This window comes from Sminthopsis crassicaudata, chromosome 1, assembly GCF_048593235.1.
Source record: "Sminthopsis crassicaudata isolate SCR6 chromosome 1, ASM4859323v1, whole genome shotgun sequence".
NCBI lineage: Eukaryota > Metazoa > Chordata > Mammalia > Dasyuromorphia > Dasyuridae > Sminthopsis > Sminthopsis crassicaudata.
Window position 1 is genome coordinate 683,668,942 of NC_133617.1, and position 20,025 is coordinate 683,688,966.

The following is a 20,025-nucleotide window of genomic DNA, read 5'->3' on the forward strand; positions in this document are numbered from 1 at the left end:
TGTAATGTTTTTTTCCTTGGTCCAATAGTTCTCAAATTTAGTCACAATATTCCTTGGGGTTTTAATTTTGGGGTCTGTTTCAGGAGGCATTCATTGAATTCTTTCAATGGTCATTTTACCTTCTATCTCTATGACATCTGGGCAGTTCTCTTTGATTTCCTGAAAGAGAGTGTCTAGGCTCTTTTTTCATAATGTATTAGAAGGAGTCCAATAATCCTTAGATTGTCTCTCCTAGATCTATTTTACAAGCCCATTGTTTTCCCCATTAGGCATTTTACTTTTTTAAAATTTTTTTCATTTTTTTTGGTTTTGCTTGACTGATTCTTCTTGTCTCATTGAGTCATTCATTTCCATTTGTTCAATTCTGAATTTTAGTGAGTTATTTTTTTCATTTACTTTTTTTTTTACTTCTTTTTGTATTTGTCCAATCAAATTTTTAAATGGGTTGTTTTGTTTTATGGAATTTTTTTTTCATTTCACAAAATATGTTTTTTAAGGAGTTTTCTTTTTCTGTTTCACAAATTCTGTTTTTCTGGGAGTTGTTTGTTTGTTTGTTTTTTCCATTTTATCAAAGCTATCTTTGAGTTGCATGCTTTTTCCATTTCATTAAGTCTATTTTGTAGTGAATTTTCTTCAGATAGTTTCTATGTTGCCTTTTCCAGACCTTCTTGCAAAGTTTTCATTTCCTTTCTTCAATTTTCTTCTGGCTCTTTTTAAAGATTCCTCTTAATTGCTTCTAGGAGAGCCTTGTGTGATGGGGATGATGTTATATCTCTTTTTGGGGCTTCATCTGAAGGCAATCTGCCTTTAGTCTCCTCAGGGTTTAAAATCTGTTCTTCTCTTTCGCCATAAAAACTGTCAATTATCAGAGTCCTCTTTACTTTTTTACGCCTTTTTTTTTTTTTTTTTTTTTTTTTTTTTAAGTTAAGGTCTGCCTTTAGGGCAGGAGAGGTTTTCCAAACAGCTGCAAGTGCCGCAGGATCAGTGCTGACTCACTCCCAGTGCTGAGTGGGCATGGCCAGATCCCCTGAGATTCTGGCGTTTTGGGGTTCATTATTGATTTTTTGTGTTGGGTGTTTTATAACTTCTCTGGCGATCTACTGGCTTGCAACCAGGGCAGAGTGGCCAACACTGCTGTAGATTTCTCCCTATAGATTCTCTGCCACATGGAATCAGCAACACTTGGGTCTCTGCACTATCTGCACGGGCATTTGTACTCAATTGCTTGTACTTTGCTACCTCCCTCCCATTTCCAATTGAAACAGACCATTTCTGGTGATCTTTGAAATTACCTTCTGTGGATGATTTGTTGCACTCCCAATATTTGTGGGTTCTGCCAGTCCAGAGCTAATTCAGAGGCTGGATTTCATAATTAGTGTGAGGGTTATAGAGAAGGTCAGAGAGAAATGTGTGTCGTCTCTGCCATCTTAGCTCCCTGGTATATTCCCATATCTTTGCAATAGAGCTGTAGGGGAGAGCTTGACTAAAACTTCCTATTATGGCACCATCTTGCTACTTTCTGTAGATTACTTTTTGAGTTCAACCAGAACTCCTAGAAGAGATGAAGCAAGAGTAAAAACAAAAAAAAATTATAGAACTAGAATATTTTTATAAATGGAATTAGAGCACTAAAGGGGGAGAATGAATTATAGAAAAAAGCTGTCAAAGCAGGGGTAGCTAGGTGTAATACCAAACTTTGAATCAGAAAGACCTGAGTTCAAATCAGGCCTCAGATACTTACCAGCTGTGTGAAACATTGGGCAAGTCACTTTAACCTGTTCTCCCAGTTTCCTCATCTGCAAAATCTGGTGGAGAAGGAAATGGCAAACTACTCTAGTATCTCTGCCAAGAAAATCCCAAATGGGGTCATGAAAAGTCATAAACAACTGGACAACAAGTTATTAAGGAAGAAAGAGAGAGATGAGGTGATACCTGGATATAGTAGAAGAATAAGCACCTTTTGTACTTATTGCTTTGAGTTAGGTGCTTTTATTATCCTCATTTTACAGTTGAGGAAACTGAGGCAAACTGGATCCATGACTTGCCAAGAGTTATAAAACAAGGAAATGCCTGAAATTGGATTTGAACTCAGGTCTTCTTTCTCTCCTCCTCTTCCTTTTCCTCCTTTCCCCCTCGTATTTCTACATTACTCATATGATAGAAGAATCAGAATAAAAGGGGGAAACCACAAAAAAGAAAGAAAAAACAACAACAAAAAAAATAAAAATAGTATGCTTCATTCTGCTTTCATATTCCACAGTTCTTTCTCTGGATATGGATAGCATTTTCCATCATGAATCTTTTGGACTTCTCTTAGATTCCCACATTGCTAAGAAGAGCTAAGTCAATCAACATTGATCATCAAAAATGTTTTTGCTGTGTTCACTCAGCTTCAGTTTATATAAATGTTTCCAGGATTCTCTGATATTTGCCTGCTCATCATTTCTTGTAGAACAATAATACTCCATTACATTCACATATCACAATTTGTTTAGTCATTTCCCATTTGATGGGCATCTCTCAATTTCTAAGTCTTTGCCATCATAAAGAGAGATCTACAAACATTTTTGTACATGTGGGTCCTTTTCCATTTTTTAAAATGATTTCTTTGGGATATAAACCCAATAGAAACACTGCTAGATCCAAAGGTATGGTCAGTTTGATGGCCCTTTGAACATACTTCCAAATTGCTGTCCAGAATGTCTAGAGCATGAACTCAGCTCTTCTTGACTGCAGGAACATTTTTTTCTATCACTGTGTCATCTAGTTGCACTATCTAGGTACAGCAGAAGTATAATCCCTTTATTTGATAATGATGAAATGAATAACGCATCATTGGAAGGTCACTTGTCTTCTTCCATCAAAAGCAAATTCAAATTAGGCAAAAAGGAGTTGTTAAGAATTTAGTATTGGATTTGATTTAAAGCTATTTTGCTTTTAATCTAATAAATGTTCTAAAAAAATTTGGAAATCTTTGTACTGAGGACTTAAACTATACTTTTGAAAACCAAGGATTTTTTTTTTAAGTTCCCAAAAGACTTTTAATTTTAAGTTTGTGATTTTTTTTCTTTCCCTTAATAATTTCACGAATTTCAAGATCTTAGGTCCCTTTCCTCCTTAAGAGGTTCACTCTATTCTCCAAACTGAGAATTAGGAAACAACATGTACATCATCTCTTACATTCATTTCTTCAATTTACCAGTCTCATGCATTTATGATTTTATTTTGTTTTTTGAGATTTGGTCTTCCTATTTCACCCAGGGTAGAAGTGTAGTGAATACTCTTAGATCTGATCCCACTGCTGATTGTTCTCCTGCCTTTTTTTTTTTTTTCCCTTTGCTTGGTCCCTGCTCTGGTCAGTTCATCCATCTTTAGGCAGCCAATTGCTATCTCCCCCCACCCCCCGCTTCCCCTTTACACACTTTAGAGCTGCCTGACAGTGAATAGAGAGGTGGTCTCAGAGCCAAGATTATTTGAGTTCAAATCTTGCCACTGGTTTCATTTAAACTCTCAGGACTTGTTATCTCTCTGAGATTACTCATTATAAAGAAGATGCCAGATTGCAAAAAGAATTTTAGAGAGAATTTATTCATCTGAAAGCTCCTTAAACTTATGAAATAACTAGCATAGTTCCTCTCTTTCTTCATATTAAGATGACATAAAGGAGCCAACAGCCCTATCTACCCTGACTAGAGTAATAAAATGTTAAATATAGGTAAATGCAAATTGACACAGTAGATTTAAATAAATTACTAGGAACAAATCAGTATAGGCACACAAGTTGTTAAAGTATTTAACTCCAGGGTAAAAATGTGAAACTGATGTTGTAAAGAGCCATAGTACAAGAGGTCTGTGTAATAGCATTGTAATTTCCAATCATTAACAAAAGTTCCACCTGGGATTCTGGGAACCAAAATCCAATGAATCTCCTTTCTCTATAGCAAATTAAAGGAATTACAATAATGGATAGGTTAAATGAGCACATTAGCAAGTGTAATCCATTGAGAAGGGAAAGGACTCAGGATTTTAGGGGGGAGGCAATAGAATGAAATCACGCTTGATTAATTTACTAGAATTCTTTAAGGATCTCTATAACAAGACTGCAATTCTAGTGAGGGCAAAGAAGTATAATTAGATTGTAAAGGTTCAGAGAAGGGCCACTAAAAGTAGTTAAGACAAATGGAGAAGGGGAATACCTATATAAACTTTTAAAATAATACTCTTCAATCTGGAAAAACAACTGAGATGGGTTGTAATTGAAATCTGTCAAATTCCTTGGACAGGGCAAATCTCAATTTCTTCAAATTCTAGAATACATCAGCTTCAAGTAGTCCTGGAGCAAAGGTATTTTCAGGATAACCCAGAGGAAGCACTACTTTTGAGAGTTAGCAGAAAATAAAATTATGAAAAGTATTTCAATGTGTTGCAGTTCAAACTGAGAATATGAATAGGTTCATGTAAAGTATCCAGGGATGTTTAACCCATGATTCAATTAATTCAAATTAATTTAGCAAGTATTGTTTGAAAGAATTTTATTAATGTCTGACTCTGGATTAGTGTGAATAATGAATCCTATGAAGTGGTCTCATTATTTGAATTCCCATTGAATATTCCCATTGGACTGGAACCATTCATCATATTTTACATAATAACAACTTCCAATAGTATAAATTTGAATGTATGTATAAATCCAATAACTCATCAACTAAACTAAGCAATCAAATAAACCTACAAAATAAATTGTCAATGAGTATTTATTAAGTGATTTTCTGTGTACTAGATGATGAGATGTATTTTTTGCCCTCAAGGAGCTCACAATCTGATGGTAGTGACAATATCCCAATAATCATGTTCAAACAAAATATATAAAGGTTGAATTGGGGAGGGTATCACAGAGAGAAGGCACTAGCATTGGGAAAAATTTTCTTGCAGAAGATGAGACTTTAGTTCAGACTTGGAAGCCAAGAAGCAGAGATGAGAAAGGAGAGATTCCAGAGATGAGAGACAACCAGTGAAAATGCATTGATTTGGGAGATGAGGAGGTCTTAGATAAGGAAAACAAGAAGATCAGTGTCATGGTGAATATGATTGGAAAAGGGGAATGAAGAAGACTGACATACTATAAGACTGGAAAGGTGCGTAGGAATCAAATTATGAAAAGTTTCCAACTACAGGTTAAGGAGTTCATTTTCCCTCAAGACAATAGGGAGCCATTGAATGTTGTTTGAGGAGGTGGCAACATAATCAGATCTTGGTCTTAGGAATGTCTTATAGGTTTGAGATGGAAGACTGGAGAAGGGAGAGAATTAGGAGGGTATTATAATTAACTAAATGAGAAGTGATGAGATCCTGATGTAGAGTAAAACTATGAATGGAGAGAAGAGGGGAGATAGGAAAATGTGGTGTTGGAAGTATTAACAGGACTTGGCAACTGACTGGCTGAGAGAATTGAGGGAAAGAGAAGAGCCAAAAATGAGTTCAATGAATATAATCACATATACATTTAGCACATATATAACATAATATGCATATGTGTATATGTGATGTGTGTATACACATTCACATACACACACATTTATTTTCTCCTTATTTCAGTGAGGTGTATACTAAAGTTTTTTTGATTTGTGTTTCTCTGAATTCAAATATTTTAGTCAATAATTTGTACAATTCAATATATATGTATTATAGTGTAGAGATCACTGTTCTAGGCACATGGGAAACAAAGAAATTCTGAACTTGTAGAATTTGTAGTTTTCTATTTTTTTCCTTTTATGTATCTTCTAGGGGAAAATCATAGGATTTTAGAGTTGGAAAATATCTTAGACATCATCTAATCTAATCCCTTCAATTTATAGATAGAAATATTGAGATTTAGAGAAATCAAATGATTTGTCTATAGTCATACAAGTTAATTACTACAATCAAACTTTAAACCTGTCTTAAAGTGAGACTCCTTTTTGAGGTTTAATTAAATTGCTCTAAAGCTGTTTGAAGAATATTCTTTATTTTTTCACTTTTACCCCCAAATCAACTCACTCTTTGGATTTCTCTCTCTCTTTACATAGTAGTTCTGAACCTTTTGAGATGTCTGGATCCCAGAACCTATTTTTTTATTAGTGAATTCCTTGTCCAGAACAAAATTTCATGAAAGGCCCAAGCCATGTCCACTTCACTTCTAGTTCAATTCAATTTCTACACTTTGCCCCTTAATAGGGACCCTCCTATACCCCTCTCATTTTTAGCTGTTCTCTATGAAAACTTTTTCTTTATAAAAAAGTAAACTCCTTCATGATACAGACTATCTTGTTTACTTGTGTTTCCCCAAGACTTAGCACAAGTCAGTGCCCAGAAAATACTAAATCCTTAATTAATAAATGCCTATTTTTTTCTTTCTCAGTCTTTGTGTGTATGAGTGTGCTTGTGTACATAAGCATAGCTCTCTCTTCCTGAATAAGAAGCTATTTTAAAATTCTCCAAATAAGGGAGAGTGCCATTCCCCAGCCAATAGGTTTAATTATTTACCAAAACCCAGAGTTTCACTTTTGACTTTCTTCAGCTTTCTATTCTTTGCCTTAGGGTGCTTTTTAAACACCTGGAGTGCCCTCTGTTGACCAAAGGACACACTGCTTCAATTGAAGATGGAAACCAATAATGATGAAATCATAAAACACCAAAGTTAGTGTCAAAACTGGTTGTGGAAAGTCAAGAGGGGAAGGAGAAGTTGGAAGCTTTATTTTATGGGATGTAAGTTTTGCCCGCCAGAAAGGACATGCATTAATTTTTATTCTGCTAGTAATTTGTATGGGTTGGTTAGTTCAATTAGAAAGTAAGAATAACAATAGGAATCTCTAAAGGTCTGCAAATCACTTTATAAATATTATATTATTTAGCCCTCATAACAATTTCCATTTTACAGAAGAGCAAACTGAGGCTGACAGATGAAATGATGTGCTCAGGAGACAGTTGGGATGGGTAGGAGTCGAAAGGATGGATGCAAAGAGGAATCATAGGAAAACACAGTGAGAATTAGGAAACCATGGCCCAAGAAGAGTGATTTGCCTAAATTTACAATGATCAGGAAGCAACAGAGATTCTCTTATTTCAAAGCCACTGGGCTTTCTACTGTACCTCACTGAGATCAGCAATCTGATCCCCAACAGGAGAAGGCTTCACAAAACTGGAGCCCTCCCTCTTATCGGCTGTTTGGTAAAAAAGTTACTAGAGAAGAAGTATGAACAAAAATAATATGCCCCAGAAATCTCCTCCTTGACTTGTCTGTATCCTTATTTTGTTATTTTATTACTGGCTGATTCCTGATTCTGTGAATAATGAATCCCATGAAAAAGTCTCATTATTCCCATTGTTCCCAAAGTTCCCAATGGGCTGGAACCTTTTATCATATTTGACATAACTACTAGCAATCAAAATAAACCCATGAAATAAATTGTCTCATTCACTAGGCCAGACTAGGTGGATCATAGTTAGCTTGAAGCAGAATTTTAAGAATGTACTCTAATTGTTAAGAATTGATCTCTATACCTTTTTTGACTGTAATTTTTTGTGTTTTTAGGACTTGCATAGTGCTTCATATCCATTTAGTTAATTTAATGGGGGCATGGGAGTACTGGGAACCTTTGAGTTTAGTCCTAATTCTTCCACTAACAATATACCCTTGGGCAAATCATTTAACAAATTCTCTAGGTCTCAGTTTCTCCATCTAGAAAAAGAAGAGGTTGGATTAACTCTTTAAAGTTCACCTGCTAGCTCTAATACTATAGGATTCCTCATTGCTGTACCTCCCCATCCTGGTACCCCATCCCCAGGGGATTTGTGAGACTGGATTATCTCCTAGAATTGGCTTTAGCAGCCCCTTTGCCCAAGCATTTACACTTTAAGAAGACTAAATACTCTAAAGGTGTTAGATCCTTAGCACCTTGCAAGAGAGGAGCATTTGGGGAGTAAAGGAGCCTTTGTAGCAGTCTCTATGTCATACCACCTTTCAAGGTTCTTGGGTCAAGGGATTTTTGTCTTTAGCTTTGTCTTCTCAGCAAATATTTGCCGAAAACTAATCTCTCTGAGCCTTCTCAGTTGCCACATCTGTAAAATGGGAATAATACCCATCTCTTATAACATTGCTACAACACTCCAAGTAGTCACTGTAGGCTTTGCTCATTTTTAAGGACTATAAAGGAAATTATTACTGTTAGTGTTTTATGTTGTTCCCAACCCTTGTCACTTCGATGTAAGTTCCTTAAGGGAAAGAATTGTTTGCTTTTTTTTTTTTTGTCTCTGCATCTATCACTGTGCCTTGTACCCAGCAGGTACTTTATAATTGTTTGTGGGATTAAATCAGCATTTATCCTACAATTGCTTGACTGTGTCAGTGATTTATTGGAAACTGGTTGTTTCTCTTAAGGACCTTTCAATCCAGTGGAAAGCAAAAATATGAATGAAGACACGTAACTCTCTAGCAAAGAAATATCTTCAGTGGAGGAATTCAAAGCACGTTTAGAACATAATCTTAATTGGTTTCTCTAATTTGGCATTTAAAGCTCTTTACAATCTGGCCTTAATCCATCCTTCCAGCCTAATAACCTACAAGGGCCAGCCAAACGACTTCTTCAAGAGAATCATATCCAATACCCAATAGTCTTTTCTGCCACTGTGAATGCTCTTGGTATTCTCTCTCTCTCTCATTTGTTCCTTGGAATCTCTAGTTTCTTTCAAAAAACAGTTCAAATACTACTTTCTTTGAAGCTTTTAACATTCCTCATTTGCCCACCTTATCACCTTTTGTCTGTTTTGCATGCATCTAAATATGTACATGTCTTCTCCTTTGCTTAGAGGTGATGCTTTTGGTAAACAGGCGGGGTTTGTGTTTGCCGACTACCTTTTATTTCTTTTAATCTTTCCTTAAATGCACACCTGAGTTGGGCTAACAATAATTGTAATAGAGTGCTAGTGTGTGGACGCTTGGAGCATCAGTTCCTTAATGAAGACTATGAAATGCTCTCTCTTTGTCCCTGTGACATACCCTGTGTGCCTATTGATGGGTGCTTATTAATACTTGTTGACTGAATGACAGATCAGTTCCCAAAAGAGAAGACACGGAATTGGACTCAAATGGTAACCAACTTTTCTCAGAAGTAAACATGCATTCATTTATTGATATTTTATAAAACAGTGGAAGAGACCCTGTATTAATGGAAATGCATAATATGAAACATACTATAGCTGAACCCCCCTTTACAGAAATGTTAGGTGTAATAGATATTCTTGGAAAACACATACCATAAATTTGTTATGAAGTCACATAGATTAGAACTCTCTGTCTTCTATAAGAACCTAAGTGAGTCAAGCATTTGGAAATTTAAAAAAATAGAATTTTTGGTCATGATTGATCATAACTTGAAGTCACCATTCCACCCCAATTATCTGCTACCAAACAATTTTGATAATGGAAAGCTATCCATAATCATGTTTATAAAGTGAAGAGGGAGTAAATACGTCCAGTCAAACCATAGTTCTAGAAATGTGGGCCTGTGATTGTGAATGCAGGTATTCGTTTCAGTTTCCTCGATTCCTTTATTCATTCTCTAGTCCTGGGAGTGAATATTCCATTTTCAGGATTCTTGGAACTTGGAAACATCTGATCTAAGGGTTGAACACTAGATAGAAATAACAGGATTCAAATCCAGATCCTGACTCCAAATTCAGTGCTCTTATAATTATACCATCTTGCCTTCCCTGGGAAAATTGATGGATTAATTAGCAAAAGAGATTTTTTTTTAAAAACTCAGCTTTTAAAAAAATAAAATCAATTAATGGGTCTCTGTTCTATAGTTCTACTAAACTGTAATAATTCTTTAAAAAAATGAAATATTTTACACATTTTTGTGAACAATTATTATTAACATGTTATATTGTTGTTCTGTAGTTTCAGTTATGTCCCAACTCTCCATGACACCATATAGGGTTTTCTTGACTATACTTGAAGATATTGGAATAGTTTGCCATTCCTTCTCCAGCTCATTTTACAGATGAGGAACCTGAAGGAAATAGGATTAAGTGTCTCACACAAATTTGACTTCAGGAAGATGTCTTCTCGATTCCAAGTGCTCCGTCCACTGCTGTGGTGGCTGGGTCCTAATCATCCTACTATCAATCAACAGAATTCAAGCAGTCTCAGGGGAAGGGGGGAAATAGTTCTGCCTCAGAAGTCAGGGAGCCTTTATTTTTATTACTTCACTCTAACTAATCATGAGTAGGTAACATAACATTCTTGAGCCTCACTTTTACCTGTAATTTAGGGCAGTAGAGAGGTTAGGTTGTTAAATAATTCTCTCTCATTGCTTTAAGCTTTTCTAGCTCTTCTTTCCAGGTCCCACTAACTTGAATTTTATCTGCTTTCAGGAGAGCTTCCCTCCCTGCAAGATGACATGAGGGTTGGATTAAATTCAATGTTTAATTATTTCCCACCTGTATCACCAAAATAAAACCCAAAGTGGGCTAGCAGTGTAAGAATTTGGGGGAATAATCAAACTTGTACAGAGATTTCATAAAACTCCAAAAACAGAAGGAGTCATGGACAGATTCAACTAATTTTAACTGAAAAGTAAAATAGGGCTCAAAACAAAATGACATCATTGAATCATTTCATCAATTAAGCTGACTTGGGTATGAGTTGAATAGTGTTATTCATAAATTATTCATAAACTACAAGCAAACCAAGATTGGACTGTTCACCTATTGGTAATGGACACTCAGGAAAATCATCTTGTTTAGGAGAGAAGGGTTATAAAAATTCCAATATCACATTCCTACTCAATAAGCTGTTTACCCATGATTGAAATTTTATAAGTCAATGTTTAGAGGCTAAAAAAGTCAAACTTGAAATAGAGGTCAAAAGATGGCTTCTTTCCATCTAGAATATGCAAACTAAACCACTAATTCATATTCTGGACTAATTAAGGCAGTGAATTCAGTCCTACAAGTAAAAATGTACTAGTAGGCTCTTTGGCTTTGGCCTAAAAGGAACCTGCAAAGGAAAAGAAGGCTGGTGATTTATCCATTCAATTACCATTTACTGTCTTTTGGCTTGTGATTCATGCATTCAACTAAGTTTTGCTTTCTTTTCTGTTCAATGTCCCAACTCCATCTTTCCAAGTCCCCCTTCTGTCCACTGTCCATACCCCTCAAAGAAGAAAACAAATGACACTGTCAGATGGAACTGTCATAAATCAAGAAACATTTTCTATCTGTTTAGTTGTAGTCATTTAACATTTCTGTATCTCAACATCCTCATCTATAAAATGGAATTGGACTCAATGACTTCAAATCCCTCTCTGCTCTAGAATTAGGATTCTGTGGTTGAGTAGCTGTCAACTTTCACAGCATCTTAACAAGTTTTATTAAATCTGAAGTAATCTTTTAACCTTTGTTAAGTACCTATTATGTGCCAGACACTGTACTAAGCAATGGTTATATAAAAAGAGGAAAAATGCTGTCCCTATCCACAAGAAAGACAAAAATCTAACAAGGAAGACAATAAGTAAACACATTTTTTTTTAAAAAGCTATTTTTATAATTAACATAAAGAAGGCATTAGGAATCAACGCATATTTATAAAATAAGCTATATTACAGGATACATAAGAAATAATTAACAGAGAAGGCATTAGGAATTAAGAGGGGTTAGGAAAGGCTTCCTGAAGAAAGTGTGATTTTAATTAGGAGTTAGAAGAAGCCAGGAAGATCAGGAATCAAAGAAAAGGAGAACATTCCTGGCATGGGAGATAGTCACAGAAAATGCCCAGAGTACTAAGAGGTGCCTTGTTCACAGAATAGCTGGAGAGCCAGTTACTAGTTCATAAAGTGTCTGGTGGGGAAGTAAGGTGTAAGACTGGAAGGCAGCAGGGGATTAGGTTATGGGGGGCTTTGAATGCCATGAAGAGAATTTTCCATTTGATCCTAGAAGTGATAGGGATCCAGAGTAATTTGAGTAGAAGAAAGTCATAACTGGATCTGGATTTTATGAAAATCACTTTGGTAGTTGAATGACAGATGGATAAAGTATTGAGGCAGACAGACCCACTGACAGGCTATTGCAATAATCAAGATAGGAACTTTGGGGTGATAGTATGAGAAACAAGAAGGGGTCATATTGGAGAGATGTTGAAAGGTGATGACAGACCTTGGGAATAGATTGAGTATGGGGGAGGCAAGAGGGAGAGAGAGGAATCTGGAATGATTCCCAGATGGTGAGCCTAAGGGGCTGGGAAGGTAGCTGAGGGGCAGGATTTAAGAAGAAAGACAAGGAGTTTTGTTTGGGACATGTTTAGTTTAAGATGACTATTGAACATTCAGATTCAGAGGTCTGAAAGGCAGCTGAAGATGGAAAGTAGAATTTGGAAGCAGTTCAGGTGGATTGGAGTATTAGCAGTACAGAGACAGTAAATAGATGTGGGAATGATGAGATCACCATGTGAATAGCACAGAGGGCAGAGAAAAGTAGGCTCTGGACAAAATTCTCTATGGTTAATAAGATATCTATAGTTAAAGGACATGATCAGGATGAGGTTCAGAGGGGACTGAGAAGAAGCAATCAGAGAGGTAAGAGATCCAGGACAAAGGAAAATCTGGAGAAAATAGAGTGATGGGCAGTGGCTTTGGCCATGAGAAAGTTCACTGGATCTGACAACTAAGAGATGACCAGTAACTTTGGAAAGAGCAGCTTTGGTGAAATAAGGTTGGAAGCCAACTTGTAAAGGTTTAAGAAGTGAGAGAAGAAAAACTGAAAGCTCCATTATAGACTGATTAAAGGGAGAAGAGATCTAGGAAAACAGAGGGGTAACAAGGAGCAATGCAGTGATCAAAATGGAGGAAATGTTTGTAGACAGAAGGAAATGAGTCTGAAAAATTGATTAAAAACACCAGAATCTGATCTAAAATTTGGCATTTCAGTAGTAGCAAAATGTATCCTTAATGGTGAGATTAATGGAATAGAACTTTAAAAACAAGCTAAAAAACGAACAAGCAACAATACTCGATCCTTAACTGTTTCTTTTTATCCCAAATTTCTTACTGATATTTCCACTAAGCTTTAGATTTGAAGAGGTAGCATAGAATAGGGGGACAGGATGCTGAGAGGGGAAAATAATATCAGTTTCCACTAACAAGAAATTATAAGTTAGCTCCATTAACCTACAGAGTTATAGCTAATAACTCTAGAAAAATTTTAATTAAATCTACTTTTGATACTTGATATCCCATTTTAGAAGCTGAAAACAGTATCTTTTAGAATTAGGTTGTACCACATTATAAATAAGAAATTACCCAGAACCTGAAGTAGTAAAAATAATGTTATCAACTAAATGTATAACCAGGAAAACAGAAAAACTGGTCTCAAAGAGATAGGGAAGATGATTAGCTCTGGGGACCCCTTTGGTAGCCATGCAAGAATAGGAAAGGCCTTGGCACATTGGGTGGATCCTGTGGCAAATTTATGGGAGGTTATCCACCAGATTTACACAGAATGGGTAGATGTGATAGATTGCACTCTGTGTCATTAGAAGGAACACTCTGTAAACAATGAGATCACGGGTCCATTATTGTACTAAAGTTTAATATCTTAAGAACCTTTCAATATTATGTCTAATTAATCAGCCCCCCCCCCAAATTTTTAAACATAGAAACCAGATATTAACAGCGGTATAAAATGAATAGCATTGTATTAATGTTTATTTCTAATTACAAGAAACAGAATATCAGTCCCTTATTTGTACAAAAATACCTGAAAGATAGATTACAATTAGGTTCACAAGCCCAAAAGCTATTTACAGTATGAAGCAAAGCATACTGAATAAAGGTTTTGTCTTTTAAGTTAATACCTTTTGCATTCCCTGAAAACTTTTCAACTTTATTCCGTTTTACAGTTACTACAGATCTTGCATTGTGACAAATATAATTTACGATAAGCAAGTCTTGCCACTGGAAAGGTGCATTGATTGGTCAAACTGTCAGATATTTATTTAGTGCAGAAAAGACCAGACAAAACATCTAAACTGAGGCACGTGTTTCTTCAAGGTTTAACAAATAAAAGCTTTCTGTACTTTAACACCTAGTGTAACATAACTTAACTACTAACTTTATTACCAAAACCATTTGGCATTTTCCTTCTCGACATATTCAAGATTGCTACATGAAGTATTCATTTAGAAAATAAAAATCACAGGCAAAGACAAAAAAAATTCAACAGGCTCCAAAACAACCCTGAGCGTCCCCTTTACATTCATGTCATTTAAATACAAAAATAAAAGTCAAATGTCCTTCAGTCCTTGGTTTGCTAAGCTGGAACCCAGCTGATTCTACTGATTCTACTGGATTTGTTGGTTGGTTGGTTTGTTATAGGGTGGTACTCTCTCAGAGACCCAGCACAAAGGAAAGTGGAAAGTGAGCTGTGAGTTGGTAGAGTAAGCTAGTGGCTTACTTACTTTTTTCTTTACTTTCTCAAACAGTTCACTTAGGCTGGAAAAGTACAAAAGACTAAGTCAACCATCTACATACGTACAAAATTGTGATTCATAGTCAAACTTTTATTTATCTCCATTTAAATAAATTGCAAGTTTATAAATACAAAACACTGCAAATACTAGCTGTCTACCAGTGGTGGGTGGGGTGGAGGGGGGGGGAAATGCATTATTGGAACTAATCTATGTAAACAGAAAAGAAATCTTATAGCCAAAAAAACTGAAAAAAGATTTATTTCAATCCACCAAATAGAAAAGTTTATAATAGCTGTGTCTTCCCCCCAAAGTGAGGCTGAATCAGGCATGCAAAGTGAAGTTGGAAATATGAACAGTTATTAGCCAAATTTCTGATTGTTTGAAAAGAGTGGCTAAAAAAGAAAAAAAAAAGTCAGGAAAATGCAGTTCAATATTGCAGTTGAAAAACACATTTTGCTAAAAAAAAATCTCCATCTTCTAAGTAGACATTTCATGGAAAATACTAGAATGTGATCTGTAAACTAAAATACAGTGTTTCTATACCATCGACATAGTTATAGCTGATATGTATTACTTAAGCTTGTTACATTTTTGTCTTAAACTACTGTCAAAGCTATATATGATGACCAAAGAGCAGTATGAAATGGTTTTTTTTTTTTTCCTTCAGCAGAGAGGATTTTTAAAGCAATCCAGTGGCTAACATCAATCAGGGAGCCGGTCCGCATTCTCACTGCTATTTTAAAAGAAAACTATTTTGTTCACCACAGTAGTCTGAACACCCTTTCAAGTAAGCACTTTCCAATCTGCAGAAAAAAAGGGAAAATGGCTATTTTCATGTCTGGTTTCTATGTTCAGAATAAGAGGCAAGGACTGAGAGATGTGGGATGGATGATCATAGGAAAGACTGTGGCTATGGTCTTCCCAGTTCATCAGAAAAAAAGGAAAACCCATATTGTGTTATGACTAAATATTCAATTTAAACATTTACAACGAAGCAATTCTGATCATAAGCCAGTAGTAAAGTAGACGCTGAATCGGCTTGCAGTCAGCTGGCTTACGTGTGTGTGTGTGTGTGTGTGTGTGTGTGTGTGTGTGTGTGTGATCCTTTCAGCAGGATGGAGGTCACAAAATCAAAACCTCTTAAATATCAGGTTGAGTCTGTGTCCACTTGGTTGTTTGTGAATGTTTCTCACCATGGAGACACTCGGGACACTCACTGCAGTAAACAAAATAGGAGCCATTTTTCTTTTAAACTCCTGGAACTATACCCATGGTAGGGGCTTGGGCTGCATTCTGTAGCATTACTTAGCCTCTCAACGGGCTGATGATGGTGTTCCTGAAAGAAACTGAAGACCATGGAGGACACAGAACTAAAGGGGAAAAAAAGCCAATCATTTCTTCTAACGAGTAGATAGATGATCAGCACTGGTGATTTTTTCATAGAAACCAGCCTCTTTTGAACCACGAGCATGGTCATTCAGTTGTGACTGTGTAACAGTGAATTTCCTAAATAAAAACTATTTTGGGGGAAAATATAACACAGTTGTTAACAACAAAACGTTCAATTATTTGTGCATAGAAACTGGATGACTAGACTGGAGAGTCTCATGACTGGATCCATTAATTATGCTATATGTACACCAGTCATTTACCTAAAGATAAAAACCTCAGAAATGATTTTCAAAGTTCACTGGGTGGTGGAGTTATAGTTTTAGAAGTGAATTCACACTGCTTCAATTAGCTGAGGGCAGAAACTGCCCTTGGAGAAATGCTGAGACCCAAAACTTTAGGTCTTCTAATTCTGATAGACGGAGACTTTTTAGCTCCTGCATGAATTGAAAAGCCACATCATGTCCTAATATAGGCTGTATACAATATCCAAAACAAAGTAGGAGTGCAAAAAAAAAAGTGATCAATACAAAAAAAGTAAACACACCAGTTTTAATTGTCAAGATTATTCCAGGGCAAGAGTCCTTTTTCCAATGATTTCTCTTCAGAACCTGTTCCTGTTAAGTGGCCCAGTCAAGATGATCATTCCAGTTTAGTCTCAAATTTGCACACAATTCTGCATTCCTTCCTTTATTTGGCAAGGGGAGGAAGGTGTGCTGGGATACTCAGCAGCAGATCATTCTTAGGTGTTGGACAAACCAGGAAGATCTTGGTCTGTTGGCACCCACTGAATCCATCCCTTTGAGTGTCTCGAGGTGCAGAACAGAATTTTTAAACCAATTTACAGACCTGCTTACTCATTCCAGTGTTAACTTTCTCTTAGTTATTCTTCTAGCAAATCCAGTCTTCAACCAAGAGCCAAATTCAAGGTCATAAGGCCACTCTGATACAGTGATGTTTGAGTTTGCAAGGCAAAACTCCTTTGTTTAGCTGGTAGAACTCAACAAGTTGGATCAGATCGGTGAATTTGGTATTTCCGTCATCAAGGCTGAAGAACATCTGTCCCTCGTCCTCACACTATGGGAATAGAAATACTTTCAATGTTAGTCTACTGTAATTTTTTAGATAAAGGTCAGAATCATATAATAGGTTAATTAGTATTTACTTCAGAAAATAGTACAAAATTAACTGTATGATAAAATACTAAGGGATAGTACAGTACAGTAAGTAAAGCTCAATCAGACTTAGCTTCTTAGCTTGGCTCTTACTATTAACATGGGAATTTTATAGGATTTAAAAGTCCTTCCTCCTTTCTGGAAAGCAAGCAAGTCATATTTAGGATTCTAAGGAAGCACAAAGAAACAAATTCTACCCCTTCTTCAAGATCATACATTGACCCAAGGGTGGAATACGAACTTGAGTCTTGGGAGAATGTGCAGCTTTAAGGCTAAAATACTACTTTTGATTATGTGGCCAAGTGCCCACAAAAGCTTCCTCTTCACAACAGTGTGACTTCCCCCTTGACTTAAAACTCTTGGTTTCAGCTTGCCTTTTCTTATTTTCTGGGAGTGTATTGTTGGTTCTTTGTACAGGGTGATTTACTTCTCATCTCCCCTTTATTCAAGGAAACACAAAAGAGCATATAAAGCAGAGGAGGATTGAATTTGGAGTTTGAATTTTAGCTATACTACTCTTGACTTTTTGCCAATTTATGATACCATACAATGTCACAATTCTATAGTGGCTTTAAGGTTGACTTTTCTAGGTGGCATAGGTAGCACTTATATTATTATGTATAGGAGAAAACTGATAGGAAGTGACTTTTGCCAAACCACATACTAGTAAGTCAAAGGAGTGATTCATTAGTTTGCTGATCACATCTGGGCCTACAAAATGGAAAATTTTTTATTAAGTGGCATGAGAATTGCTTTGTTTTTTGACTTGATGGGGAGAAGATAGATATAGGGAAGTTAAGTCCTGTTTAAGTCAAAATTTCAGAAACTGGTATATATTTGGACAAAATAAGAGTAAAAATTTCTTTTATTTCTTCTTCATTTGTGGTGGATTCTCCTTTTTTCCATTTTTGTGGCCTATAGTTTGTTTTTTTCTTTCATTTTAAAAACCAAATCCATTATTTTATTTATTTATTTATTTTTAAAAACAGCTTATTTTTCTTTGATCCTTTTTTTTTTTTTTCTTTTTCTTTCTTTCCATTTTGTTGATGTCTTCCAGATTTTCCTGGAAATAGCACTATGAGAATTACCAAAAAGAGGCTCTAGTTTCTGTGCTATGCACTTACTCTGGAAACAACTTGATTTTCAGGTTGAAGGATAGAGGTTATTCAATAAAACTTGATCAGAGGGGAAGGACCTGGCCTGACCAACTAGCACTTCCTTTTTTAAGAAGGCTGTGCTAAAACTAATAAGATAGTCTTTCCATCCAGATTTCAATAAGTGCCTTTTGAAATAATAGAGCCCTATGTACCAAGTATAACTGTATTTATATAATTTTTGCCAAGTAATTAATTAGTAATTTAATGTTATTGCAAAAGTCACCCATTGTGGTTCAGTTATACATCATGACAGTCCCTCAAGCAGTCTTAGTAACACATACTGATACTACAGAGAATTTTAGTTCTAAGAAACATGAATTTGGTATCTGCAAAAGAGTGACTACTAATGGTAACTGGACTATTGCTAGTGACAAGCACTATATTCCTCACTGACAAACTCCTGTCTCTACCCAACCCCTTCTATCACAAGCTGCACTCTCCACTGCTTGAATCAGTCCTCAACCTTCCCCAGCAGAGAGGCTACCATTTTATCCTCCAAATTCAGAGCTCCAATTCCAGCTCTAATACTAATAAAATTTTCTATTATGACCGGTGAGTAAGAGGAAGGAAGGGGTGGATGAGGAAGGGACTAAGGGAGTTCCATTAGACAATCTCCCCTTCTCAGTAAAGATCATCTGCTGAGTGAGGTGGGAGAGGTAAAACATTAATACATGTCATGGTACTTAATATTTCTAGCTTTCAATTTTATAATTATATTGAAGATTAAAGATAAAAAATATGGTCACAATAAGTCACAGAAAGCAAAAGATTACAAAAATCATCAGGCAAAAATACTTACAGGTAAGATCTGGAAATTTTTGATTTTCTGGTGATGGCACAGCGTGAGTACAAATGCCTTTGGATTACTCTGGCTGTCACGGAGGAGGAAGAGCCTGAGGAAAGAACGAGACTGAGTTTACTGCTAAAATAAAAGCAGTGAAAATCATCAGTTCTAAATTATGATGGAATTCTGGATTTTGGGGTCAGAAAATCCTAGTTTTGAATTCTGTCTCTGTCCCTAATTAGCTGTGTGACTCTTGAGTAATAATAGTCCTAATAGCTATTATTTACAGAGTGATTTTAAGATTTTCAAAGAACTTTATATGATCCCATTTTTACCTTTACAAGAACCCTGGAAGGTTGATGTCATTATTATCCCTATTTTACAGGACAGAAAACTGAGGCACAGGTGAAGTAGTTTGCTGAGACATCAGAGAGCTAGAAACCATTAGAAGTCATATGAGAACTCAGGTCTTGCTGAACATTTGCTTATGTTTAAATTCAGATTTCTACCACATAATTGACTCTAGCAGAGTTCATGTAGCAAATCATTAGGGTGGATGGATGATACAGAATAATCCATTACAATGAAATAAAATCAGAATGAGAGGGAATTCCTTTTCTAAGGATTTGATACCACAGAGTATCTGAAGAAAAGCAGAAAACACTGTGTCTAAACCAAACTATCAGGCCAACGATTTGATCTTTCTCTGCCTAGAAGCTAGGTGGCCCAGTAGATAAAGCACTGGGTCTGGAGGCAGGAAGAATTAAGTTCAAATGTAGCCTTAAATACTTATTTAAACCGGGTAATCTTGGATAAATCAATAATCTCTGTTTGCCTCAAAGTGTGAGAATAGTACCTGTTTCCCAAGATTATTTTGAAGATCAAATGAAATAATAACTGTAAACTATCTAGCACAGTGCCCAAAATAAAATAGGGGCTATTATTATTATTATTATCATTTCATTTGCTATGCATCATAATCATTTGTTTAAGATTTTCTATCAACATTCAATTGAA

At 35.9% G+C, this 20,025-nt stretch overlaps 1 protein-coding gene across 5 annotated transcripts in view; it reads right to left on the reverse strand.

Annotated features, from left to right (window-relative positions):
• Positions 1-16,430: 16,430 nt before the first annotated feature.
• Positions 16,431-20,025, reverse strand: part of GRB10 (growth factor receptor bound protein 10) — a 253,786-nt gene continuing 250,191 nt past the window's right edge. For all 5 annotated transcript variants that reach the window (XM_074283599.1, XM_074283598.1, XM_074283601.1 and 2 more), the window contains 2 exons: positions 19,024-19,117; positions 16,431-16,969 (listed from right to left, as the gene is read on the reverse strand). In XM_074283599.1, the coding sequence (XP_074139700.1) occupies positions 16,823-16,969; positions 19,024-19,117 (241 nt within the window). In that variant the 3' untranslated portion in view covers positions 16,431-16,822. The remainder of the gene's footprint in view (positions 16,970-19,023; positions 19,118-20,025) is intronic.